This window comes from Megascapheus bottae, chromosome 5 (assembly GCF_031878675.1).
Source record: "Megascapheus bottae isolate mThoBot1 chromosome 5, mThoBot2.hap1, whole genome shotgun sequence".
NCBI lineage: Eukaryota > Metazoa > Chordata > Mammalia > Rodentia > Geomyidae > Megascapheus > Megascapheus bottae.
In genome coordinates this window covers 30633454-30661434 of record NC_143513.1, presented here as the reverse complement: position 1 = coordinate 30661434, position 27981 = coordinate 30633454, and the positions used below count along the sequence as shown (strand labels likewise).

Sequence of the window (27981 nt, the reverse complement as noted above, 5' to 3'; positions counted from 1 at the left end):
TCACAAAATGCTAATGGGATGCTCTGACTTGGGGACCTCTGCAATGAAAGGGGGCCTGTGAAGGTGTTTTCTGTTTATTGTCTTTCAAAATTCACAGTTGGTTCTGTGTCAGGCACTAAGCAATCTGGTGACTTTTGGTCCAGTGGGTATTTGAGTTGTCTCTTTTGGACATTTTTAAATTCTTCTATGAAGAGACAAGTTCAAGTGCTGGAAACCTTGATGTCTCTGGTTCCAAGATGTCAGAGAGAAAATGAACAGCACCAGCCATGCCTGCAAAGCAAAAACATCTGTTAAGGAACAGCAAAAGGTAGCGTACGAAACATAATTTTTGATATTTCCTCTACCAGGGCTCTCTCAGGATATCAAGAAAGGTGTTAATGTCATTTTAAAATGACTTCACCCGTGCGATGTGTGGAAGTTCGTGCCTGTAATCCCAATCCCTTGGGAGGGAAGCCACAGTGAGGTAAATGAGGGAGGTGGGCTCAGAGTGGAGTGGAGAGTGGAGGCTACAGGTAGGATGATCTTGGAATCTCATTTTGTGATAAGGCATCCATGGACCAGCTAGGCACATATAACTTCATCTTTAAAATAGAATGCACCCCAACCATGGGAATGAGTTTCTAATGTCTTGAGATTTAAAAGATACTACCCCTGCTTAAGGCTATGTTTCTATGTAACAGTCATGCTGTCCTTTCTCAAGGCTGTGTTTTGTTTCTCTAACTTCCCGCTTGACTTCCATCTGTAGAAAACTACAGTTAGGGCCGTTCTACCTCTGAGTTTTTAGTATGTGAGGAGCTCTGAGAACAAGCTGGAGATTGCACCTGAATGTCCTGAAGGCCCAGTATAGTCGCTGGCTGGCTAATAAAGACTTTCTATTGGTTGTACTTTGTGCTGGGTCACCTCATAACAATTTAAACAAAAGTAAAGAAATCCTTTTATTAGCATCTAGCATGCAATTATACCAATTTTCTTCATTATCTTCTTTTTTTAAAAAACTGGCTTTTAGGTTTTTATGTTGCATTTTGAAACCCTAAGGTAATATTTTAGTTTCTAGCAAAGAACTGCAGATATGAGGCTGGCATGTGAAACTTCTCTGAGTTCCATGCTCAGTAACACACAGAAAAAGTGAAGAATATGGCCAATTATGATACCTGAATACAGAAAACTTTTCCTCTCAAAGGTTTTACAGTCTCCATCCAAGGAACTGTATTTTATGTTTAGATTCTCAGAAAATAGTTTTCAAAAATGTGCTGCTTGCTTTCATTACAATCCCATGTCAAACAGGGCAATAGTTAAGCCTTAGGCTTCAAGGGTGGTTAACCAGAGTATGGAAGAGGTGGGTGGGGCAGGCTCCCTTACCAGTTCAGGCTTCCAGGCCTGTCCCCACTTCAGTCAATGTGATTCCTTCTTGCTGCAGTTTCCATGTTCTCAGTTTTTCTTTTGCCATAAAATGTTCATGCAACCAAACACGCACATTTCCCCCCCCCCAGTCCTGGGGCTTGAGCTCAGGGTCTGAGCTTGAACTGTCCCTGAGCTTCTTTTGCTCTAGGCTAGCACTCTATTACCTGAGCCACAGTGCCACTTCTAGCTTTTTCTGTCTATGGGGCGCTGAGGAATCGAACCCAGGACTTTATGCATATGAGGCAAGTACTCTATAGCTAAGCCACATTCCTAGCCCCTAAACACAAAAATCTTAAATGTACCTTTTCTGAGTTTTAATACACACCTGGGTAAAACAAATCCCTGTCATGATCTGGAATGTTCTACTATCCAAAGAGATCCAGGTATCCCTCTGCAGTTTATTCCGACTCTATTTCCTAGAGGTAACTGCTGGAGATGAATTTTAGATGGCCATCTGAGTGGAATCACAGAATGTAGCTTCCTACCTGCCTTTTCTACTTGGTGGCTCTGGAACCCATTCATAAATCTGAAAAATCTCCACTTTGCATTTAGGTATTAATTCCTGTTATAGCTAATGAGATTACACTGCTTTTCTTTTCTTCCTTTCCCCACTTTGTTGCTTTCTTTCTTTTGAGCTGGTCTGGGGGCTTGAACTCAGGACCTTGGCACTGTCCCTGAGTTTTTGTACTCCAGGTTAGTGATCTAGCACTTGAGCCACAGCACCACTTCTGGTTTTCTGAGAGTCTCACAGACTTTCCTGCCCAGGCTGGCTTCGAACCATGATCCTCGGATCTCAGTCTCTTGAGTAGCTAGGATTACAGGTGTAAGCCACTAGTGCCTGGCTATATATATATATTATATGTTTAAAAACTTACCAATATCATAAATAAACAAGCCATATAACACTACACATGATTCAGATATCAAAAGAAAAACAAAGGAATATCTCCAATAGCTTTTCATACAAAACTGATTTCATGGATGAGTTATAGACCAATTTCTCCAAAACTGCAAACCATTACAATTCACCATATATGTAGGATAGACCTTGAAGAACCTTAAAACCATTAAAGAAACTGAAATGTTTTTAGGACTATAAAAAGGTCTTCAGTCCCATAACTTTTTTCTAGATAATTCTGCCAATGATTGAAATTAAGTTAACACCAATTCTTGCACCAATTAATACAGGTTGAAGAAAATAAAACAGAAGATACTTCTCATTATAATTAACTAGATAAGTACTGTTCAGATAACAAAATCAGATAAAGATGGTAAAAAATAGGAAAGCTAGAAATCAACATTCTTTCCTGAATATATACACAAAAATCTTTAACAAAATATTAACCAGTACAATATGGCCATATATAAAAGGAACTGGAACTATGACTAAGTGTGTTTTAGAGATATAAGATTGTGTAAGATTGTCTGAAAATGATTCAATATAGCCCACATTATTCATAGGCTAAAGAAGAAAAATCTTACGACCTTAAAGATAAGAAAAAGCATTAATAGGGCTGGGATGTGGCTCAGTGGTAGAGTGCTTGCCTATCATGCATGAAGCCCTGGGTTTGATTCCTGGGTACCACATATACAGAAAAAGCTGTGGCTTAAGTGGTAGAGGACTAGCCTTGAGAAAGCCCAAAGACAGGACCCAGGCCTTGAGTTCAACCCCAGGACTGACCAAAAAAAAAAAGCATTAATAAAAGATAGTATCAATGTAGTCGATATTTTAAAATAGTACTTAATCATTATTTCTGACATTTATTTTAGCATAGTTAAGATATGATTATTTAAAGTAGTACTTAATCATTATTTCTGACATTTATTTTAGCATAGTTAAGATATGATTATAAAGTAACTAAAAGTTATCAGTTTACCCCAACATAAGGTTCTTTGCTGCCCTTTGATTTCTGTGGCTACAAACACAAATACACACACACACACACACACAATTGAAAAAAAAATTAAGTTCTTTCCACAGTAACTATTTTTTTCCCTAAACCATATCTACCTGCCACAGGTATACAGATTAATGTTATATTTACTAGTGATATTGTTTTTTGGAATGTCTTCAATACTGGCCCCTTATTTCATCTAATTACTATCACCAATTTTTAATATGTGTAATTAAAAATATTGTTAATACTTCTTTATGTAATTGAATGAATTAAATATAAATACATGTAAAATAACTATTCAAGCTTCCTATAAATGCATTAATATTTTAAAACAACATTACAGATCACATACAGAGGATTAAATGTATTATCTCTGGGCTCTGTCTGCAAATATACTTTACAAATTTAAAAATAATATTCACAGGAGCAAATACGTAAGATAAAGAAATTAGACAGGAGGGTGTGGGGGGGGAGGGAAATGGGTACCAAGACATGTGAAAGGGTATCAATGTATGTGAATTAATGCACCATCTATCTGGCAAATATCATGTAACCCTTTTACTAATTACAATAAAAAAAACTTAAAAAAAATTAAAAAAAAAAAAGAAATTAGACAATCTATTCACTGTTTTATTAGCTTTGAAGTTGCTACACCACAAGGTCAGATGGACTGGTGACAGGATGCCCAACTTAACATGCCCAAATGTATAAATCTATGCACATTTGCCATGCATACCTTCGAAGAGGGAATAGGGTCTGTCAGGAATACGACACCCATGTGCTCCATAATCAAGACACCATTCTGCAAACTAAGAAGAAAGACACTTCTTTCAGTTAATTCTTGGAACACTGTTGGAAGGCAGGTAGTAATACTTTTTCCATTTTACAAATGAGGAAACTGAGGCTAAAACATATGTACCCATAGCCATAAAGCAACGGTAATTCTTTGTTTTTGTTACCTTTAAGCATGTCAGTTTATGAGTACATGCAACAAATGTTAATTCTAACCAGACAGTGTGACTCCAAAACTTGTGTCTTTCAGAGGCCATTTATATTTGTTATCCTCATGTTATAGACCCAGACACCATTGTGACAGAAGACACTACAAATTAAGAGAAGCAAATGTATGCTGGATTCTGTGGCTCACACCTATAATCCTAACTACTCAGGAAGCTGAGATATGAGGATCACAGTTTGAAGCCAGCCTGAGCAGGAAAGTCTGTGAGACTCTTATTTCCAAATAGTGACCAAAAAGCTGGAAGTAGAGCCATGGCTCCAGGTTAGAGGGCTAACCTTGAGCCAACAAAAAAAGGGTCAGATATAGCCCTTAGGCCCTGAGTTCAAGACTCAGGACAGGCACACACTGACACACACACACACACACACACACACACACACACACACACACAATTAAAAGAGGAGCAATTCAAGCATGAAGATTCTGTTGCTGGGGGTTTAAAGATTATCTGTTTAAATGCGTCCTCTCACCTTGCAAGCTCGATAGAGGTACTTTTTATCCTGTGTGAGATGGTAGAGGGAGAGGAAGGAATACCCATTCCCTGCAGTACCGTGGCAGATCCCATAGCCTTTCCGGAGCAGACCTCGCTGCCAAATCACATCACTGCACTCCATGGCATCTTTCAAATACTTTTCCTCCTTAAATACCTGGGAACAAAAACCAAAGCAACGTTAACAAGATGTTATCAATAAAGAAGCAGCAAAGTACTTTCCCTTCTGGATTAGAAAATTCTACAAAATCATCTCCACATGAAAGTAGAAGCTTTTAAGTTAATGAAAAACATACACATTGAAAAAAAAAAAAGAAATTTGAAATGTCATAGGGGGAAAACAAGCACCCACATACCTATAGAATGTATACAGTACAATCTCAATCTGTTCCCTTATTCCCTATCTTTCTATTTTATGTTAACTGAAGCAACTCTAAAACTGAGCTTAAAAAATTAGTATCAAGGAGCCAGGAGTGTGGCCTAGTGGTAGAGTGCTTGCCTACTATGCACAAAGCCCTGGGTTCGATTCCTCAGTACCACATACTCAGAAAAAAGCTAAAAGTGGTGCTGTCGCTCAAGTAGTAGAGTGCTAGCCTTACGAAAGCCCAAGGACAGTGTCCAGGCCTTGAATTCAAGCCCCAGGACTGGCAAAAAATAGCAAAATTACCTCATTTCTTTAGTAAGATACTATCACAAATAAATAATCCATATTTTTGAGATAAACATTCTGCTTTAGGAGATGATCAAGAGATTTAAAAGTATCTTGTTGCTGAGGGGAGAGTACCCAACATTGTGGGTCAGGGCACATATCAACAGTACCGCAAGGACCTTGTACTACCAGGGCCATTGAGGTCTGTCATCAGATATCACAAGAAAACCTCTTTTGGCCCAGCACCGAGACTTCTGAGTTGTTCAAATGGATAGCTGCAGAGACAAAAGTGTGAATGACAATCAAGAGGAAGTTGTATGTTTTCACCTTTCCAGGTTTCCTTTAAGTTTTTTTTTCTTTTTCCCTCCTCACACCCTAGTCCTTTTCTCAGAATCTGTTATTAGTAATTTCTGTCTGCTTAAGTCATGTAATTTGAATGTAAATGCCATTTGCACAAAGAATTAGAAGAATGAGGTTAAGAGATCATCAACTTGGGTAGCAAATAGTGACTGATCAGAAGTGACATCTTGAGGACTGAGCTAAGAAAGGTTCTGAAGATCAGAAGAAGGAAAAGGGCATGGACCATTTATCAGTGTCTGCAGGAGTAGAAAGGAGAAAAGGTGTATCTAATTACCAGGGAGATTGTTCCCAAAGCGGGGTCCTGGTGTGAGAAGCAAAACCTCTTTTCTTTGCCATGAGGGCAACTGAGATGAGCTCTGAGATCAAACTGAGTCTGAATCTCAGTTCTCTTACTTTTTAATGGAGTGATCTTTGACAATTTGTTTATCTCTGGGTTTTAGTTTTTCCCAGTAATAAAAGAATAACTTTTCTTTATCTCAGCAGCTTGGAGTGATGATTAAAATGAGATAAAGTACAAGAAGCTCTTAGAACAGTGTGTTGCATGGTAGTGAGTGCTAATCACTTCCTAGCTATTATGAGTTATTATTCTACATGCTGCCATGTCAGTCTGAATGCTTTATCCTGTATCCTGAATGCTTCATCTTAAGTCCATTAAAACTAATTTTAAAGGGAAATACATTTTACTCATCCCAAAGATGAGTCAAAGCTGACTGTATCTGAAAAGATACTGTCCTGAAATAATATAGTGAATAATGCCAGTCTTAGAGTAAATTGATCATATTGGCTCCTTTTCAGTAGTCACCACAGTAAATGAGGGCAAAGAGAGAAATTTACTAGGTCTCTTTGTTGGTCTACTTTCTTGCAAAGACTAAGGTGATTAAGGTGTTGCCCAATAACACGAGGTAAACTTATTTCCCATCCCTACTTTCATTTTATGATATGCTTATGAAAAGCATTAATATTGAGACACTGAGAATTTAAGGACTTCAGAATAGAGTCTTTGGGTTTAACCTGAATGAAATACCATTAAATGGCTAAACCTGTCAATGCTGTGTATAGAAGAAAAAGCAGAGACTCAAGCTAAAGGTATAGAAATCAAATCCAATCTTGAGAAAGAGATAGTCATCAGTCACCAGGAGTTTTTTTTTTTTTAATTTGGTTTACTTTTTTTTTTCTTTTTTGGCCAGTCCTGGGCTTGAGCTCAGGGCCTGAGCACTGTCCTTGAACTTTCTCAAGGCTAGAGCTCTACCACTTGAGCGACAGCACCATTTCTGGCTTTTTTTCTATGTATGTATGACTAAGGAATCGAACCCCGGTTTTCGTGCATGCTAGGCAAAGACTCTACCACTAGGCTAAATTCCCGGCCCCACCAGGAGCTTTTAGAACTCTATACAGACGAAGGAGGAGGAGGAAATGGAGGAAGGAGGAGAAGGAGGAGGAAGAGAAGGAGGAGGAGAAGGAAGAAGAAGAGGAGGAGGAAGAAGAAGGAGGAAGAAGGAGAACCAAGCTGAAGCTTATTTTATTTATCATTAGGCACACAGAGCAAGGAAAAACAAATGAAAAATTGAAAGCTGGAAGACAGTGTCATGTCACAGAGACAGAGGCTAATCCATCATCGTAATACCACATTTCTCAATCCAAACTTTGAAAGCAAAGATGTATTTCTATTTTGAAAGAAAGTAACAGATAAGCTACATAAACATATCCAGCTATTACTTCTAATTGAAGGATAAATTAAAAACCTTTTTTGAAAAACAAAAGGAATTCATGAGCACAGTAGCACTGTATAAGATACTTAAATCCTAGTTTCAAGACAGAACGATGAGCAAATGGAACATGAACATAGTAGAAGCTATATGCATATTGAATAAAGCAAACTTTGAACCAAAGTTAGTCAGAAGAGATAAAGCAGGTCATTTCATTTTAATAAAGTGAGCAATAAATCAACAAGATAGAACAATTATATATAAACTAAATGTCAGCACACTCAATTCCATAAAGTAAACACTACTGGACATAAAAGCAGACGGGTCCCTCAAAATAATAATGGGTGACTTTAATACTCTACTCTCACCAATAAATATGTCCAGAAAAAAAAGAGATAGGAAAAATTCTGAAGAATTAGCCTAAATTATCTACAACTTCTTTGAATATTAGTCATGAAGTGAAAATAAAATTGTTTCAGGTAGTTTTCTTTTTATTTTCACATACAAATGTGAATTTTACTTCATTAACTCCTTTTTTTCTCCGAAACAAAATGAATTGCAAAAATACACTACTGATAGGAAAAATCACTGTGATTATAGTTTTGATGTATGAACAACACACATCTAAAATTCACTAATACAAATAAAGATGAGCTGGGTGTGGTGGCTCAGGCCTGTAATCTTAGTTATTCAGATGGCTGAGATCTGAGGATCCTGATTCAAAGCTAGCTTGGGCACTAAAGATTGTGAGACTTTTATCTCCAATTAACCACCAGAAAACTGGAAGTGGAGCTGTGGTTCAAGGGGAAAGGAGGTAGCCTTGAGCCAAAGAGCTCAAGGACAGCACCCAGGCCCAGAGTCCAGGTCCCACGACCGACAAAAAAAAAAAAAGGTGAATTAAATTTAAAATTGTAAAAGGAACATTATACATTACTTTCATTTTACATGACAAATCTATAAACAAGTGAATAGCACTGTACAAAAATAGACCTATAATCTACTAGAATTAATGATCAAATGTTTGCACCAATATTATCTATTAGAAAAATTTAATAAACATTTTATAAACAATTTTTCAAGTTCTTGAATAAGTGTACTACAGCAATGAAACTTCTTGTAACAGCATATAAAATGGCAAAAGAAACACACAAATTGCTATTACACTGACTACTGTATCATTATTCCTGATGATCATTATCCATGGCATTCATTGGAGTGAAAAAGCATCACTATCCTGTCTTGTGTGTCATCTACACATGCACATAAACCCTGTAAAAGTATATACACACATTTGTACACTCCACGTGGTGGTGATGAACAGATACTGACCCTGGGTTTTGTACAATGAAGACTGGCTTTTTGTTTTCTAAAAGCATTCATTTAAAAATCTTTTGTATGTGATCAGATGGGTCTACCAGAATCAAACTAGAGGTTAGAAGTGGAAGGCGGGAATAGCATCTGGACGCGTAGCGCCCCGTCGGAAGTGCTGACCTTATATGCCTGCAGGAGCATGTGGATGACGCCTGGCGCGCCGTGGCACCAATGAACCAGCCTATCCGTTTCATTGCTCAGGGAAGATGGGTAATTCCCAGATCGGAATCTTTTGTGGCGCACATAATCAATACTCGGCTTTACCATTTCTGTCAAGGTTTCTTGGTCTACATTTGCTGCTGGCTGGAAAGAAAGAAACAAAACAATTTATTTTTTGTTGATTTATTTTTAACTACTGTATCAGGGTTAATCTAAAGCATCAATTATGGAGGAATATAGAATATGGGGAAAAAGATAAAGTTAGAATTAATTCCGTTGGGGCCAGGAGTTTAGCCTAGTGTTAGAGTGCTTGCAGGAAGACTTGGGTTTCATTCCTTGGTAATACACACATAGCAAAAGCTGGAAGTGGTGCTGTGGCTCAGGTGGTAGAGCTCTATCTTTGAGAAAGCCCAAGGACACTGCTCAGGCCCTGAGTTCAAGCTCTGGGACTGGCCAAAAAAAAAAAAAAATCATTTATCTGGTATTTAATGGCTTAGGGAAAGCTTGTTTGAACTGAGGTACTAAGCACACAGGCCACAGCTACAATCAGATATGTTTAACTATGTTGACTTTTTGACTTCTGCCCCTAATTCTTCCTCTATTTAAACCTAATGCTTATGTCTGCACCTTCAAGATAGCTGAAGATGAACTGAAGTATCATTTTCTTGTGCCATGCTTATGCCATACAATAAATCTCATTTCTTTATCCCTCATCATATCTATTTAGTATGTGGTGGTGAATGGCCTGGATACATTCCTTTCCTAATTAAGCTTTACTGTCACTTCCACTACATGTCACTTCTTGCTGGAATTCTCTCTGGACTCAAGAACTAAAAAAAGATAGTGGCATTGACTCTACCATAACATTCCTTGTCCTGAAGGTAGCTCTAGCGTGTAAGGTTAAAGCATAGGTTGAAGACATAATTGGGGCAGATCTGTTCCTGTCTCACAGTGTCAGATCATAATTTATTAGGTAGCAGGGATGACTGAAGGATAAGATCATAACCATAGCAATAATCTCATTAAAAATTCTAACAGCTGATAGTGAGCTGGGAGAATATAAGACAAAGTTTCAAAATTCAACAGGCCCTTTATACTCCTTCAAATTTTCCCCCCAATAAAAGAGTTCCTACTTCAATCAGTCGCCAGGAAGATAAAGAATAGAAGACAAGTAGTCTGGCATAAAACTACATAGAACATGCACTCTTAGGAATTCACTTTGATCTCTGAAGCAGAGTTTAAGCATCTTTGATTCAAAGATTCAACTCAGCCTGGACGGTTTGTACTACAAATTAAATTCCCCATTTATATCTGATCGCATATATTGTAATGTTACCACTGAGTTAGTATTTCGGAGCACTATTACTTACCTGCATTAGCATGTAGTAGATTCCAGCCATGCCATGGGCTGCTCCCACATACTGCTTCCTATGCCACTGATATAAGAGTGGGCAGCGCTCAGCTTTTCTTTCTTCCCTTGACAAAGCCTTACCTGATTCAATAATAGCACTGACAACCTGCAGAAACAATGAGATTGACACAAATAGAAACATCATCTTACATGCATCTTGGCTCTGGTCTAATTAGTAACAATGTGTAGAGCGGATAAAAGTACTGACTCCTTACTTGAGTCCATGAATTAACCATCAGGGAGGAAGAAAACAGGGTGTGTGTGAAGAAAGCAAAAGAGTGACAGAGATTAATTTTGTTTTTTTTTGGTCAGCAGTGGGGCTTGAACTCAAGGTACTGTCCTTGAGCTTTTTATTTTGCTCAAAGCTAGCTCTCTACCATTTTGAGTCACAGCACCACTTCTGCTTTTCTGATGATTAACTGGAGATAAGAGTCTCATGGACTTTCTTACCTAGGTTGGCTTTGAACCCCTATTCTCAGATCTCAGTTTCCTGAGATCTAGGATTATAGGCACCAGCTATCAGCACCTGGCAGAGATTAAACATTTTTAAGGAATAGTTAAACATTTTATATTTTAGAAATTAGTAAATGTAGGGAGAAAAGAATCAGAAGACAATGTCTAAGTAGTAAATGTCAATAAGAAGTCTAACAAAGGAATCAAATATTACTTTCATAAAAATTTTCCAAAAAAAAAAAATCTAGACATTCTGGGTGCCAGTGGCTCAGGCCTGTAATTCTAGCAATTCAGGAGGCTGAAATCTGAAGATCACAATTCAAAGCCAACTTTGGCAGGAAATTCCATGAGACTTTTTTTTAATTGAAATTAATAGAAGGGTTACATTATATTCATCAGATAGAATGTGTATTACATAACAATCATTCCTACCCCTTCTCATGTTTCTGTCCCCATTTTCCTCCCTCATCCCCTCCCCTCATCTTGTTTCCCCCCCTTCCCTATCCTATTGCTCCATGAGACTCTTATCTCTTAATTAACTATCAAAAAATTCTAAGTGGTAGAGCACTAGTTTTGAGAAAGAAAGCTCAGGGACAATGCTCAGACCCTGAGTTCAAGTCCTAGGACTGGCACGTGCACACATGCGCACACACATATCTGTACATGTGTGTGTGTGTGTGTGTGTACTACACATATATTCCTAAGAAGACACTATTTTTTACAATTTTATGAGACTGACATGCTGCCTGCTGTGCTAAGAAGGCACTATTTTTTCACAATTTTAAAAGTAAATCATAGCAGTGATTCACACCTGTAATCCCAGTTACTCAGGATGCTGAGATCTGAGGATCATGGTTCAAAGCCAGCCAGGACACTAAAGTCCATGAGGCCCTTATCTCCAATTAACCACTAGAAAATGGGAAGTGGTGCTATGGCTCAGGGGATAGGGCAGTAGCCCTGAGCTGAAGAGCTCAGGGGCAGTACCTAAGCCCAGAATTCAAGCCTCATGACTGACCAAAAAATAAAATAAATAAATCATACATAGAAGCAGAGCCCAATGACAAACATGGAGCATAACTTTGATGCCCACAGGTTCAGTAACATAACATACCTCCTTAATAGCAGATTCACACACAGTCCCAGGGCCAATCTCTGTGTTCAGGTACAATAAGGCATACAGATAACCTGCCCGTCCGAAAAGCAGCTCATCAGGAAGCTCTGACTCCTGGCAGATAACTGTTCTGTGAAGCTGCAAAAGTCTAGCCAACAAGAAAAAATTCAGTTTTCCTAGCAAATACCTCATATACATTTTGACCAGAAATAGTAATACCATCACTTTAGATGCCTCAAAATCCATAAAACAATGCAAACCATGTTCTACAAAGTTCTAGCTTCCACCAAATACAAACTGACAGAATGCCAGACACAACCCGAGAGCCCTGCTTTCTGCTTCTTCAAGACAACAACCCAACTCATGCAATTAAAGTGGACCCCTAATCGTTTTCTTCTTAGTATTACTACACAGGTCAAGGTTGAAGCTAAGATTAGTTTTCTCAAATTATTCTCAGAAATCTATAGGCCTGGGGCTGGGAATTTGGCCTAGTGGTAGAGTTGTTGGCTAGTGTGCATGATGAACTGGGTTCGATTTCTGGAAGTGGTGCTGTGGCTCAAGTGGTAGAGCGCTAGCTTTGAGAAAGCCCAAAGACAGCCCTGAGTTCATGCCCCAGGATTGGCCAAAAAAGAAAGAAAGAAATCTGTAAGTCTAAGAAATTTTAATATATTGAGGGTGAACACAATTTGTTGAGGAAAGATGGTTAAATGTTCTGAATAAAACCCTGTGGCTCATGCCTGGACAGAGTGAGTGTATGAGTTATATAGTCAATAAATGTACAAACCACTTCCTTCTCAGACAGACACATTTGATTAGGAGTTTTTAATCTGTTCTTTTTATTATTACTAAGTGGTTTACAAAGGGGTTACAATTCTATGTGAGATTAGAGTACAATGCTTCTTGGTCAATGTCACCCCTTCCTTTGGTCTCCTTCATTTTCCCCTTCCGCCCCTTCAAGTTAGTTTATTTTTCATACATCAAATATGACATTTTGCACATCCAGTGCCCCTCCCTTTTGTCCAACCTCCCCAAATATTTCTACTTCCTGGCATTCATTTTTATAAATAATACTTTAGTTGTTCAGGAGTTATGTCTTTGTATTCCTCCCCTAAAAGTACCATACTTTAGTCAGTCTGTATGTAAATAATATTGAGCCTTGTGTATATTATGATGCATAGTTGTACTTTAGATCCAGCTTCCACATATGAGAGCAAACTGTTCATGTCTCTGACCCTGCCTTACTTCATTAACATGATTTATTTTAGGTCAACCCATTTCCCTGCAAACGATATATGATTCTTTCTAATGGATGAGTAAAATTCTTTTTTTTTTTTTTTTTTTTTTGCCAGTCCGGGGCTTGAGCTCAGAGCCTGAGCACTGTCCTTGGACTTTCTCAAGGCTAGAGCTCTACCACCTGAGCCTCAGCACCACTTCCGGCTTTTTTTCTATATGTGGTACCGAGGAATCGAACCCGGGTCTTCATGCATGCTAGGCAAGCACTTTAACCACTAGGCCAAACTCCCGGCCTGGATGAGTAAAATTCTATTGTATGCATATATCACCTTTTTTCGATTCGCTCATCTGTTGTAGGGCATCAGGGCTCTTTGTAATTTGGTCAATGTGAACAATGCAGCAACATGAATGTGCAAGCATCTTTATGGTATCCTGGCTTGTAATGCTCTGGGTAGATGCTCAAAAGTGATATTGTTGGGTTATTAGGTAGTTCTATGTTTAGTTTTTGAGGCATTTGCAAACAACTTTGAGAGTGGTTGTTTTAATTACATTCCCACCAACAGTATAACAGGGTTCATTTCCCCCCACATCCTTGACAGCATTCATTATTATTTGAATTTCCCATGCTGGCCACTCTTATTGAGGGTAAGATGGGATCTCAGTGTCATTTTGATTTGTAATTACTTTATGGCCAGTGATGCTGAGCACTTCCTCCTATGTTTATTGATTGAACATTCTTACTTTTCTGAGAAGTCTCTATTTAGCTTCTTTGCCCATTTATTAATCAGGCTACTAGTTATGAGGGGGCTTAGTTTCTTCTGTTCCTGGTATATTTCAGATTTGAGGACCTTGTTGGACATTAACTGGGAAAGATTTTCTCCTTGTTGGTTGTCTTTTTAGTTTAGTAACTATGTCCTTTGCTGTGCAGAAATTTTTTAATTTGATATGATCTCATTTGTCACGTCTTCTCCTATTTGCTGTGTTCCTGGGACTGTCTTTAGAAAGTCTCTGCCTATGTAATGTTCTAATGTTCAGTAAGTTAGTCAAAAAAAATCTTAATTTTAAAATATTAAAATTTAAAATTAACATTTAAAACATTACAATTGAAATATAAATTTCAACTAAGAATTTGTCAATTAACATTCCCAGTTTAAAAAATTTGACTTGGTGTTGGGTTCTAAATGGCTTACTCCAATAATCCTAGAGATTCAGAAAGCTGAGGTCTGCGAATCAAAGCTCAAAAGCCACCATAAGCAGATATGTCCATGACACTTTTATCCCCAATTAGCCATCAAAAAGCCAACATGGCTCAAGTAGCAGAGTGCCAGCCTTGAGGGAAGAATCCAAGGGACAATTTTTAGGCCTTGAGTTTGTTAGCACAACAATAAAATCTTACTTTGTGATGCATTCCCGAGATTCGCTCTCACTTTTGAGTTTGTGATAGATCACAGCTCCCACAGCAAGGGGACCAGCATCTCCACACAGGAAAGTGACTCTTCGACCATTCAGATTCCGAAGTGTCCTCTTTACATAATCCAGGGATCGGAGTAAGTAGGTCTGGTCACAAGTGACTCGGTACAGCTGCAGGTACAAAAGGGCTATGCCTAGAATGGAAAAGTATTACTACTTAAACGAAAGATCCTCAGGATATTACCCTGTAATCATAAGAAATTACTTTACTTTTAAATATGATCACTCCATTTCTGAAGGGGCAACATCAAAGAGTAATATACTTCTTAGGGGACAAAAAAGACAGAGGTCATAGATAAAGAATTAAAAAAAATTATTGCCTTGCTAATTGGCCTAATCAAAGCCCGATTCTTAGACAAGAGAAAACATACCAAGGTCCTCGTCGCTCTAATTAATTTTCACTCATTTTATGTTTGTATTTGATCTCCTTTGTATCTGAAGCTAAGTTGGATCTTGTTCTCTGTAGTTCCCAAAGAATAAATCATCCAAAATTAAGTAGTTATTTCTCTTGATTTTATACTTTGTAAATTTTGCATTTTTACTCCTCCCCACCCAGCCCTCGTTTTCTTCAGTGACCTAGCCATTCAGGTGATGGGCTAACCATTGAGGTGGAACACTTGTCATGGACCACCTGGCTTACGCAGAAGATTACCAACCAGTATGGTGGGTACAGCTAATCATCTACCCAGCTTCTATTTCAGGGGCTTGAGCTAAATCCATACTTTCAACATGAATCCCAAGCCCTACTACTTTTTTTTTGGCAGGGGGGGAGGACATCCTGAGAACTAAACTCAAGGCCTGGGTATTATCACTGAGCTTTTTTGCTCAAGGCTACAAGCTTTACACTTGAGCTACAGCTCCACTTCAGGTTTTTTTGATGCTTAATTGGAGATAAGAGTCTCACAGACATTCTTGGTCTGGCTGGCCTTGAACTATGATCCTCAGATCTCAGCCTCCTGATTAGTTAGGATTACAGGCGTGAGCTACTGGTACCTGGTCTCTAAGCCCTATTATCTTAAAACTATTAAAACTAAATCCTCTATGATGATTCTGCCAAGATTCCAGAAGATGAAATGATGATTTTATTTTATTTATTTATTGTATTTTTTGTGGGTCATGGGGTTTTAACTCAGCCTGGGCACTGTCCCTGAGCTCTTCAGCACAAGGCTACAGCCCTACCCCTAGGCCTGGGCATTATCCCTTAGCTCAAGGCTCAAGGCTACTGCCCTACCCTTGAGCCAAGCCTCACTTCCCTGTTTTCTAAGGGTAATTGGAGATAAGAGTCTCGGGTTGTTTTTGTGCCCGGGCTGGCTCTGAACCTTGATCCTCAGATCTCAGCCTCCTGTGTAGCTAGGATTACAGGCATGAGCCACTGCCCGGCAGTTCATTACCAGAGCATGTAGTATCATCATTCTTTTCATTTACTATAAAGCTTTCTTGATGACTTTGATGCTCAGCCTGTTTGATACTTAACAATCAGGGAATTAAAAACTTTTCAACAAGAGGAAATGCTATAAGTGAAAGACTTTTTAGGAGAGATCTGTGCTACTAATAGCTATATAATTTTTTTCCTTCCAAAATATATTTTCCTCAAAAATATATTCTTTGAGTTTACTTCTGGCTTACCAAAAATGACCAATTTTATTTAAAATTCAGGACAAATTTTTTGGCTCTATAAATGAACTGGGTTCAAGTGTGTCTGGATTTAGAAATCCGAAACAATTCTAATGTTACTATGTAACTGTCAAATTTATAAAAGGAAAATAAATTAAACACCATTGAAATGAACATAATTATGACTAGAAATAGAAACAATTTAAAATTATAAGGACTATCATGTTTGGTTATGTATCACAAAACTAGGCCTCAATTTATGGTGGCTCTAACACATTATAACTATTCTTTACTATTTATTAATTCTGCAAGAATGCTTTCTAAATTTATATGTACATCAACTTTAGCAATTTAATTAGATTTTAGTCTAATCCCTGAGAACAAGATCTCTTTTTAAATAAAATGGTTACTTTTAAATAAATGGTCATTATAATGTTCAAGCACTTATTAAAACAGTATAAACACACAAATGTTAAAAGTCAGTTTTTTTGTTTTTTATTTGCCAGTCCTGGGCTTGAGCTCAGGGCCTGAGCACTGTCCTTGGACTTTCTCAAGGCTAGAGCTCTACCACTTGAGCCTCAGCACCACTTCTGGCTTTTTTCTATGTATGTGGTACCAAGGAATCGAACCCGGGTCTTCATGCATGCTAGGCAAGCACTTTAACCACTAGGCCAAACTCTCGGCCCATAAAAGTCAGTTTTTTTTTTCCTTTGCCAGTCCTAGGGCTTGAACTCAGGGTCTAGGCACTGTTCTTGAGCTTTCTCAAGGCTAGAGTTCTACCATTTGTGTTTTCTGTATATGTGGTACCAAAGAATCAAACCCAGGACTTCGTGCATGCTACACAAGCACTCTACCAGTAGGCCACACTCCTGGCCCAAAGTTAATTCTTAAATGAGAAAATTTTTGTTGTTATTGTGAAATATCCTACTAATAACTTATTTTGCTGTTATAACTAAAATGAAAGTTAAAACCATCTATGTATAAATGATGCAAGCTGAACACAAGAAATAGGGAGAAAGATTGTGAGATATACCAAAGAAACCACGCAATATTGTTGTAAATACTTTAGCAGCAATGACATAAAAAGAAAAAAAATAAAAACAGAAAATATTTTAAAGAAAGAAAACCCCAAAGCATCTCATGAATGAAGATACAGTTCAAGAATTAATTTCAAATATATAATTTACTACCATTTTAGATGAAAAGAAAACTTCAAAGTAAGGTTAAAAGAAAACTGCAAGGTCAATTTTCACATCTCATAATCTACAGATTAAGCCCGTGCATTATTCATATTGCACATCTCACCTGTCCAACCTGTGTAAGCAGAACAATCGTGAGGGTCAGCTGTCTTGAGCCCTTCCTCCATTTGCTGCAGAAGATCTTTGATTTTGGTCTGTATCCTCCTTATGAAGCTATGAATAATCTAAGTACCAAAAAAAGAGAGGCTATTACAAGTTTGTACAAGAGTAGGAGAATGCTGTAATAACAAAGTTACATGAACATAACTGAGACAAGATATCTTCCTAAGCCAATTTCAATGCCTCTTTGACTATAGTCTACCTGGTTTCTACAGGGCTAATATACACTGAGGGTATAGCCTGTATGGATTACACTCATAACTCGTATCACAAAAAATGATTCACATAAACCAAAGAAAAAAGTAGAAAAGAAAAATAATAATCAGATGATTTAAGCACACACATTTTAGGTTCTGTATAAGGAACATTAAAAATGGTTTTATACACTAACGACAGAGGAAATAATTACAATATAAATATCATAAATAAAAAGCTAGTCAGGAGGTTCAGATCTGAATGAGGACTGCAGCTCGAAGCCAGCCTAGGGTGAGACTCTTATCTCCAATTAGCTGAAAGTGGAGGTACGGATCACACAGTTGAGTACCAGACATGGGCAAAAAAAAGCTAAGGGACAGTACCCAAGACCTACTTCAAGCCCCAGTATTGGCACACATATAAAAGCATGCATGCATGCACACATGTGCTCACATACACAATCTGCAGCAGTTGTGGAATTGCTTAATTTTCCTTGCCTTTCTTTTATTGTTTTGTGCATAGTGAAGCTGTTACTATAAAACACACACAAATTTATGGCTTAAAATTTCCTTGACAAATTGACACATTCATAATAAGATGTACTCCCTGTAGATCTGTAGAGAATATGTTTCTATGTTCTGTGTAATCAGGGCTTTTGGAACAATTTCTATTCAAATTTGGAATTCTGGACTAAAAGTAAGAATTAACTGAATACTGTCTATGCAATGCGAATTTCAGAGAAGTTTACTTGACCCTGGAGACACATGCTGTACATGTGGGAAAAGCTAGATACTTCTAACTCGTAATACTGCACAATAACAGACCTGTCATTTGTACACAGACATTCCAGTGGGTTAGGAGTTAGGTAATTTCCAAATTTCCATTGAAATTCTCTCAGAGGAAGGGAAAAAAATCGTCTTTATTTTCTATAGAAGTGCTTATGGTTTATCCTTGCTCTTTCATGTTTGCAGCCAACTTCATGAGCTAACCTCTGCAGCTTCCTCACTTCTCTCAGCTTCATGGAACTGAAGAGAGTCAGGGCCTTCCTTTGGATCAGGTTCTGTCTTAAGGAAATGTTTGTACTCATCTGATCTTTTATCCAGGCCATGGAAACTTGCTCCATACCAGCTTTAACATTCATGGGTTCACTGGGGTAACACAACTTCCTTTGCATTCATAACTTGGTAAGCCATTTGTCACAAGAAGCCTTGTTTTTCACTTATCTCAGTTCTTAAGATGATTTCATCACTAAGCTTAGTCATTTCCAGCTTTTTTTTTTTTTTTTTTTTTGTGGTCATGGGCTATCCCTGGGCCTGGATGGTATCCCTGAGCTCTTCACTCAAGGCTACCGCCCCACCCATGAACCAAGCCCCATGTCCCATTTTCTAGAGATTAATTGGAGATAAGAGTCTTAGGTACTTTTGTGCCTACACTGGCTTTGAACCATGATCCTCCGATCTCAGCCTCCTGGGTAGCTAGGATTATAGGTGTGAGGCACTCTGCCCAGCTGCCTACATTTTTATTTTTGTGCTTATACCAGGGACTTGAACTCAGGGCCTTGCTCACTCAAGCAGAAGTTGTTCTCTCATTTAAGCCATTCTTCCTGTCTAATATTTTTACTGGCTAAATGGAGATAGAGTCTCAAGGACTTTTCTGCTAAAGTGGACTTCCAGCTTGAGCTCCTCAGCTCTCAGTCTTTTAAGTGTGAGCCACTGGCATCCAACTTGTGCTTACATTTTTAAACCACTGTAAGAGTCATTCCTCCATTTGAGAGATGGGCATACCTAATTTAAGACTAATCGTGCCAAAGAGACTTTAACTTCATAGGTATATATTTCTGCCACCGATGGCTGAACTGTTTCTCTTTGGTGCGGTGTGTAATGTTAGCTTGTGCCGATGATGCTGCTACTTGAAATTGCTTTCCCAGGCTCGCCCTTGTCAGTATAGAGTGCAGTTGACTTTTTGTAATAGTAAAACTGAAAAGATCTGGTCACAGTGTCAAGTTGTTCTGAACCCAGATGCATAATGCAATTCAATAAATGTATGCACTAAAAGGGAAATTCATCATTGCTTATGCAAAGTTTATAGGAAGTTGTGTTTAGCTTTTAGATCATCATCCTGTTGATGTTCATGTTGTCGATTGTCAGGTACATCACTGACTCTACCCTGAATGGTATGGCAAAACATTCAGTTCTATTTCTCTTTTATTGTGTTATCTTGAAGTAGTTACACAAATAAGTTTCAATTTAACATGTCAACATGCATCAATTGGCCTACTTTTTAGAACCTTGAACCTTTCATGGAAAAAGATTATTCAATTAGTCTCACACACTCTCCAGTGTCATAGAAGGCTCTTGTTTTTCTATAGTGGAGAAACTTCAAAGGAGAGCGATCTTTTTCCACAGCCTGAATTCAGGTAATTTCCTGAGAATCTGGTTGTGCCTCTTCAGCTTGGTATTCAGCTCTGGAAGGCATGTGGAAATATCTACTGTGAATGCTAGATCACACAGCCTTGTGCTATCACTGAATTCCCTCACACGTTTTCCCTTCATGAAACTGTTTTGACTTTATTGTACAATCTGTAAATCCTCGTGAGCATGAGAACCCACATGATTCAGTCACTACTCTTTACAGTCATAAGCAAGCTTGAACCACCCAGCAACTCCTTCAATTGCCAGCTTTTAAATGCTTTCATTTTGACAAAAATTTATGTACTCCTAGTGACATCAAATGGTTAAGCCTCCATGACTGGACACAGTGACTTTCTTGGTGCATATAATTTTAAACCTCTTAGATCAAGACAGATGATTCAGTTCTTCCTTGACAGGTGCAATTAATCCTTTTTGTTAGCCTGTCATATCTGTATCTGTAGTAAGGCTAGCCTGTCATATCTGTATCTGTAGTAAGGCTAGGTTTCAATATTAGTTCAAGTGTTTTCCCTGATAAAAACAAGTCTCCCAAACAAGTTCTTATCTCCTGTGGTGCTATGTATGACTTCTAGTGACATAACTTTCATGTCAAACTACATTTCCCCTATGAAGGAAATCAGAGAGTTGGGCACTATGTGTTATGTCCATTGCCTTGTCACAGCCAGAGAACAATTGGAAACCTCCTGCACAATCCTTTACTAGTTCCTCAGTATTTCGTTCTAGGTTAGTCCTCTAATCTTGGACAGTTTTCTTAGCCTCTCAATTCATTAAGTTTAGCAAGTCTTGAGCTGTTTAGTAGCAATAAGACTGGCTTTTCTCATGATTACTATGCATTAACACAAGTTTAGCCCAGAGTCCAAGAAGAAAAATTATCATCTGTCCATTCCTCTTGGAAAGATTGACATACTCTATCAATCTTTTTATTTTGTGATTATCATTTGTAAGATGTTGTATCACTTAAGTCTCAATAACTAAGTGTGCATGTCACCAGCGACATAGACCGTTTTGCTTTGATTATTCATATCATTGTCTTTGAAATCATTTCTATGTACTACGATTTCTTTATTCTGCATCTGAGATTCAGGTAAATAAGGTTGGATTAGAGTTACTGTCTGGTCAAGATCACCTTAGTTTGACCACTGTGTGAACATTTTCCTCTAAATCACTGAAATGTCAGACCGGCTGAAGATAGCTGACAAAAAGCATCTGTGTGTCTGTTCCTTCACCTATCCCATTTTGGCTACTCCTTGCTTGTCCTTCACATTTTACATTATTATGACTTACTTAATATAAATTTATATTGTTATGGAAAAAAATCACCTATATTTATTGAGTTTTGAATTCTGCCTGCAGTTGCCTTGTCAGGACCAGACCAAATGATTCTGTAGGTCACACAGAGCCCAAGGGGCAGGAATTCCCCACCACTGACTTATATATATTCATCCATACATATATATGTACACATATATGTACATATACATATGTATATATTATAAACACACATATATATAATAGTTAATGGTCTCACTAGATAAATGGATTCTACTTAGTGATTAACACAAAGCATTAGCTTTCAACAGTTTATTTTTTACTAAATGCTGTTCAGAGCAATAAGCAAATTATAATTCCTAGTCAATCATAATGATAAAATAACCTTCTCTTGCAGGGTTGGGGAACCTGTAGCTTGAGTATGAAGACCCATAAAATCATTTGGTATAGAACAGCCTCACAGTGGCTCTTGGCTACTCACCTGCCTATACTGGTTATTTTATATTACTTGAGTGCTTTAAATATCTAAATGATCCCTGGCAAAAATGTTCCTCACTCCTTTGTAGAAAAAGCTGATTTAGAAATCGAAGGGAAAAAAGAAAGAAACTGAAGGCTTATGGCAAGTTTTTGAACATCTTTATATTATGCTGGGGGCATAGGTCAAGGGGTAGAGCTCTTGACTAGAAGTGGGAGGCAATGGGTTGAACCCCATTATGGAAAAACAAGTACTTTTATAAATATGCTTACTTAATGAAATGTTATAGGCACTACAGTAATGAATGTAGTAAAATTGAATAGAGTCAATGACATATCGCCATTCTCAAGGATAAGGTAAACCAAATAATATATTTCGCTTTGTTACTCTTTGATGACTTGTAATACTTCCTATAGTTTTGATGAATATGAATACATTTTGCTTTGATAATAAATGTAACAACAAGAATGTGTTTGATTCTCTATTCAACTGCTTAATAACTTTTTAATGCCAAGTTAATCAATTTAATCCTCCTAAATCTTGTTCTTTGGATCCTACTGTAATCAAAGGGATGCAGAATAATCTTTGAAAAGAAAGTCCTTTGCATAATTCTTGAAAAGAAAAAAAACCTGAAGTACAATTTAACATAGCCCATAAGGTAGTCCGTGACTCATATCTGTTCCCTGTTGCCTTTTTCTTTGTTATCAAAATGATGTTTATATTCTGAACATTAATTGCATTTATGCCCCAGAAGAGTCACTTTCTTTGCAATACTCCCTTACGAGAAAGGCCAACCGTGTGAAGCTTCTGACCAATGATACCTGAGTGTATGTCTCCCAGAAGATCCTGGAAGATTCTTCTTTTCTTTGATAAGAACAAAAAACATAGGACATACTTCCTTGTTTATTCTTCCCTCTCCTTGTTGAAAACTTGAACATAACATCTGGAGCTATCTATAGCTGCCATCTTGTACTATAAATATGAGAACAGATATGACAGAAAGATGAAAACAACTACACACTAGGATTACAACTAATCAGTACTGAATTTTGTCTACTTCTAAACTTCTTGTTACATGAGAAAATAATCTAATTAAAACATTAGATTATTAATTAATGTGGATTTATTATTAATTAATGTGGACTATTTTTTCATGGTGCTAGGGTCTGAACTTAGGAACTTGAGCTTATTAAATAGCACTGTGCTATTTGAGCCATGCCCCAGGCCTACTTTTTTTTTTTTTGTGGGTAATGGAGCTTGAACTTGGCCCCATTTCCCGTCTTCTAGAGGTTAACTGGAAATAAGAATCTCAGGTCTGGGGGGGGGGGGCGGAGTTTGGCTTAATGGTAGAATGCTTGCTTAGCATGCTTGAAGACACAGGTACCACATACAGAGAAAAAAGCCAGAAGTGGTGCTGAGGCTCAAGTGGTAGAGCTCTAGCCTTGAGAAAGTCCAAGGACAGTGCTCAGCCCCTAAGCTCAAGCCCAGGACTGGGGAAAAAAAAAAAAAGTCTCAGGTCCTTTTGTGCCCGAGCTGGCTTTGAACCTTGATCCTTAGATCTCAGCCTCCTGAGTAGCTAGGGTTACAGGCATGAGCCACAGTGCCCGGCCAGACCTACTTTTTGATGGTTATTGTAAGATGGAGTCTAGTGAATTTTCTGGCCATGCTGGCTTTAAACTGTTATCCTCAAGAGGTTAGACAAGGATTACAAGCATGAGCCACTGGCACTTGGCTCAAGGTTCTATGTCTTATAGTAAATATAAACCTGATGTACATTCATATGAAGTCAGCTCTCAAGATAACTATTTGTTTCCTTATTTTTCAGAAAAGTGCTTGCTGTGTTGCTGGGACTGGCCTTAAATCAGAATCCTACCTCTGTTCTCCAGTAGCTGGAATTACAAGCATGCACCAGCTTGGTTTTTGAAATAAGTTCTCACTCAGTGTTTGTTCAGACTGACCTCTAATAGTGTGATCTCCCTTGATCTGCTTTTCAAGTAGCTGAGGTTGCAGGCATGAGCCACCACACCCAGCATTTGTAGTCATTCTATGTATTAATTTATTATGGGTATGTGTGTATGTTTGCACGTATGTATGTATGCATATATATGTTTGTCACTGTTACCCAGGTTATCCCTAAACTCCTGAGCTCAGGTGATCCTCCTGTCTCAGCCTATTATGCAAACTATCTGCATGGAGGTGTTCATTAATGAGGAAAAAAATTACTTTCTTTGAGCAGTTGGGAAGTGCTGAGTTCTTTATGTTTGTATAATATATTAAGATGTTAAATAAATTCAGAAATTAAACAGCAAGCAGTTTAAACAAAGATATAGAAAATTAAACAATTACAAAAGAAAAAATTACAAAAGAAGCTGGGTACTGGTGTTCATACTGTAATCCTAGCTATTCCCGAGACTGAGGACTGATGTTTAAAGCCAGCCCACGCAGGAAAACTCAAGATTATGCTGAATTGTAAATAACATGTAAAAGTTTGCCCGATTCCATTTTTCTATGGAAAGTTTCAAAAAATCTAAGAAAACCTAGGAGAGAGACAAGGAAGGAAGGGGTGACATTGTCCAAAAGGAAATATACTCATTACCTGACTTCGGAAATGGTAACTCCTCTGGACATCACCTTTATAATAATACAAACCATTTAATTTTAAAAAGCCTTAAAATCCTTCAGCTCTATTAAGTCCTTCAGAATTGGTTTTATGTATCATTTTGCTCTCAATCCATGTGCTAGTCATAATCAATGTTCTCTAGCCAGGTTCATTTTTTGGCAGTCTTCTGATATGGTGTGCAATCTGAGGTCCTTGCCTATGCAGCTCTCTGCCTCCACCTGGTGACTCATCACGTATGTTTCAAGGACCACAAAAACGCCATCTTCATCTGAAAAGCCTTCCCTGGTGCCAACAGGCAAGATTAGCTCTCCTTTCTTATACTGCCATGATATTCTTTACATAGTCTCACTTACTGTTACGTTTTTTGCGCAATTCTGGCGGGTGTTCCACTGGCACAGCATAACAGTTTTTTTCTCTACTGGCCAGTGTGCTATGGTCAAGCCTTCCTTTACATTTATGCTGTTAGCCTTGGTTCAGGGTCTGAATGTCTGAGATTGACATTCTGTATATCCCTCCCATTGACTGGTAGTATGTTACTGATGCAGTTGAAAGCAGATTCTCCTAATTCTACTCAACATTTAAAATGGCTGCAGGTTTATGACAGTCAACTGACCCATAATATTATGAAAGTCTAATACCTAACCCTCAGATGTTATGGGAGAAATGAATGTTCACAGAGTCACTGAGCTCAGGGAAAATTTACTATGTAGTATGACGTAAGTAGTAACAGAAGTGCGTGCCCTGGATGACCTCTCAACATAGGGTTACATTTTCTCAAAGTTCTCTTCCACCTGAGGCAATCTCTCATTGCTCCAATCTCATTATGGTTAAGTAAATTTCTTTGTACTAATTTTCCCTATTAAATTTTGTGTGATTTCCATCCCAACTGGACCTTAATATGTACTACATAAGGCTGATACTGTAGATCAAAGGATCACATTTAAAGAACCATTACCTGGGTCAGGACTGATGGTTCACATCTGTAATCCCAGCTACTCAGAAGGTACAGATTGGTAGGACTATGGTTCAAGGTCAGTCCAGACCAAAGGTTATTAAGAGCCAACTTCAACAAATAAGCCAGGGATTGAAGAACATACCTGTAATCCCAGCTATACTAAAGTTGAAGGTAGGAGGATTGTAATCCAAGTGGGCCCAGGAAAAAAACCAAAACCCTATCTAAAAAAAAAGCAAAACCCCAAAAGGGAATAACCTAAAAGTCCTGAATAAGCACAGTGTTTACCGTGTCCAGGCCTTGAATTCAAGCACAAGTACCACCAAAAAAGAAAAGAGAAACTTACTGGCTTAATCATAGTTTACCTCCGGAAGCAGGGTTCAATTCCCCTGAAGCCTACGGCTGTAACAACTTCAAGTAAAACAAGGAAAGGAAATGACTTTTGTTGTTGATCATAGGGCTTGAACTCAAGAGCCTGGGTGCCATCCCTGAACTTTTTTGCTCAAGGCTAGTGTTCTACCACTTTCAGTCATAGCTCCATTTTCTGTTTTCTGGAGGTTAATTGGAGATAAGTGTTTCGAAGCCTTTTAACTCCTTGGCTGGCTTTGAACCACAATCCTCAGATCTCAGTTTCCTAAGTGGCTAGGATTACATGTGTGAGTTACAAGGATCTGGCTAGGAAATTACTTTTAAGGTAAGTATTAAAATATATGCCATACAGAGCTGCTAGAATTATGGAAACTTTTATTAAGCGGATTAACTGTTTTCATAACAGTTGGAGCAATGTTGCAAAAAATACTACAAAAGCCTGCTTATGGAAATACATTAGAAGACTTTGACTTGAGTTTTTTAAGCATTTAGCTGACCTTACATGCAAAGTCAGAACACAACAGAGGTACCTGCACAGTAACATAATTCATTATAGTTGAAAGATGGAACACACACACACACACACACACACACACAATGGAGTATTATTCATCCCTCAAGAAGAGTGCCCTGTTTGCATGAAAACAGAAATGGAAATCATGTTAAGGGGGAAGGAAACTAGATGACTGGGAAGGGGTGCGGGGAGGGAAATGGGAAAAACATGAGAAGGGGTATCAATGTGTGAGAAGTAATGCACCTGCTACCTGGCAAATGTAACTGTAACCTCTCCGTACATTACCCCCGACAATAAAAAAATAAATAAAATTTAAAAAAGAATGTTCTGACAATCAACATCTCTACCTAAAAAAAAAAAAAGAAATGAGTAAATGAAAAATGCCAGAGGAAAACAGGGGAAATCTTTGACAATATAGGCATAGGTAGGTAACACTTCTCTGAACACGACTCCAATAGTTAGGGAAGTTAAGAGTGAGCGTTGGCACGTATGATTGTATTAAATTAAAAGACTTCTGGAACAATGAATGGAGGCAACCCACAGCAGGTAAGAAAATGAATGGCAGGAAATGGGGACTGTTGGGGGGGGGAGAGGGGGATGGAGGTGAGAGGGAGGGAGTCACGAAGCCCAAGGGAGTGAGGCAAGGAGGCAGGCACGACCCACACCCTCGGGAAATGCGTGCGAGTCTCTCAGATCTAGAGGCGGGGTTGGGCCCACAGGTTTGGGCTCGTCATACAATCTGCCAGTGCCATCGCAGGCCCCTATCTCCGCGCGGCTGGCGGGGCTCCGGCGGGACCGGGCGTGGCGCGCGGTGACGTCAGCACGCCGCGGGGCGGGGCGGGTGGACGCTACCATTGTGCCCTCCCCCCTCCCCACCATCTGGCGGGGCCCGACTCACCTTCCCATCCTGATGGAAAGGAAGGCCGATTTCATCCGTAGGGGGCGGGAGGCGGGCGCAGCCGGTGTCCTCCGTCGTCTCGGTAGCGAGCCCGGAGGCGGCGGCGGCGGCCTCGTAGTCCGGGAAAGGATTGGGGAACGCCCGCTCCTCCATCTCTGCCTCCCCGCTCAAGTGCAGTTTCAGCCTCTTGGACATGGTCTCGCCCATGTCCGCCGCGCGCGCTCTCCCGGCGCCAGGGCCGGGCGGGACGGCGCGCGAGCCGGGACAAACCTCCCTCGGGGCGGTTCCGCGGAAGCTGCGCTCCGCAGCCCGGTCGGCGCGCTCCCGCCCGCCGCCCGCTCCGGGACCCCCGCGGCCGGGGCCAATGGCTTCCTTAGGAGGCCCTGAGCGGCGGGCGGGCGGGGCCTCGGGGCTGGCGGCGACGCGGCGACCCGGCGGGTGGCCGGCACATCGGGCCGCCGCTGGCGGCACTGCACGTGGTGCCGGGGCCTGGCGGCCCCGCCGGGGATGGAGGGGTGGTAAGCCGGACTTGGAGTCCCCCCCGCCGCTCACCGTCCA

At 39.2% G+C, this 27981-nt stretch overlaps 1 protein-coding gene across 1 annotated transcript; it reads right to left on the bottom strand.

Annotated features, from left to right (window-relative positions):
- Positions 1-58: 58 nt before the first annotated feature.
- Lancl2 (LanC like glutathione S-transferase 2) lies at positions 59-27783 on the bottom strand. The gene is made up of 9 exons (XM_090332855.1): positions 27424-27783; positions 17650-17767; positions 14657-14864; positions 12028-12175; positions 10423-10569; positions 9014-9196; positions 4788-4964; positions 4036-4108; positions 59-270 (listed from the first exon to the last, which is right to left on the bottom strand). The coding sequence occupies exons 1-9, from the start codon at positions 27628-27630 to the stop codon at positions 185-187; spliced, it is 1347 nt and encodes a 448-aa protein (XP_090188981.1). The 5' UTR covers positions 27631-27783; the 3' UTR covers positions 59-184.
- Between the last annotated feature and the right edge of the window lie 198 nt (positions 27784-27981).

Excerpts from the sequence above, each read along its gene's own strand:
- Lancl2 (XM_090332855.1), bottom strand. The coding sequence starts at position 27,630 with ATGGGCGAGACCATGTCCAAGAGGCTGAAACTGCACTTGAGCGGGGAG. Across the intron at positions 9,197-10,422 it reads TCTACTACATGCTAATGCAG|CCAGCAGCAAATGTAGACCA; the intron begins GTAAGTAATAGT and ends CTTTCTTTCCAG. Across the intron at positions 4,109-4,787 it reads ACCTCTATCGAGCTTGCAAG|TTTGCAGAATGGTGTCTTGA; the intron begins GTGAGAGGACGC and ends CTTTCTTCTTAG.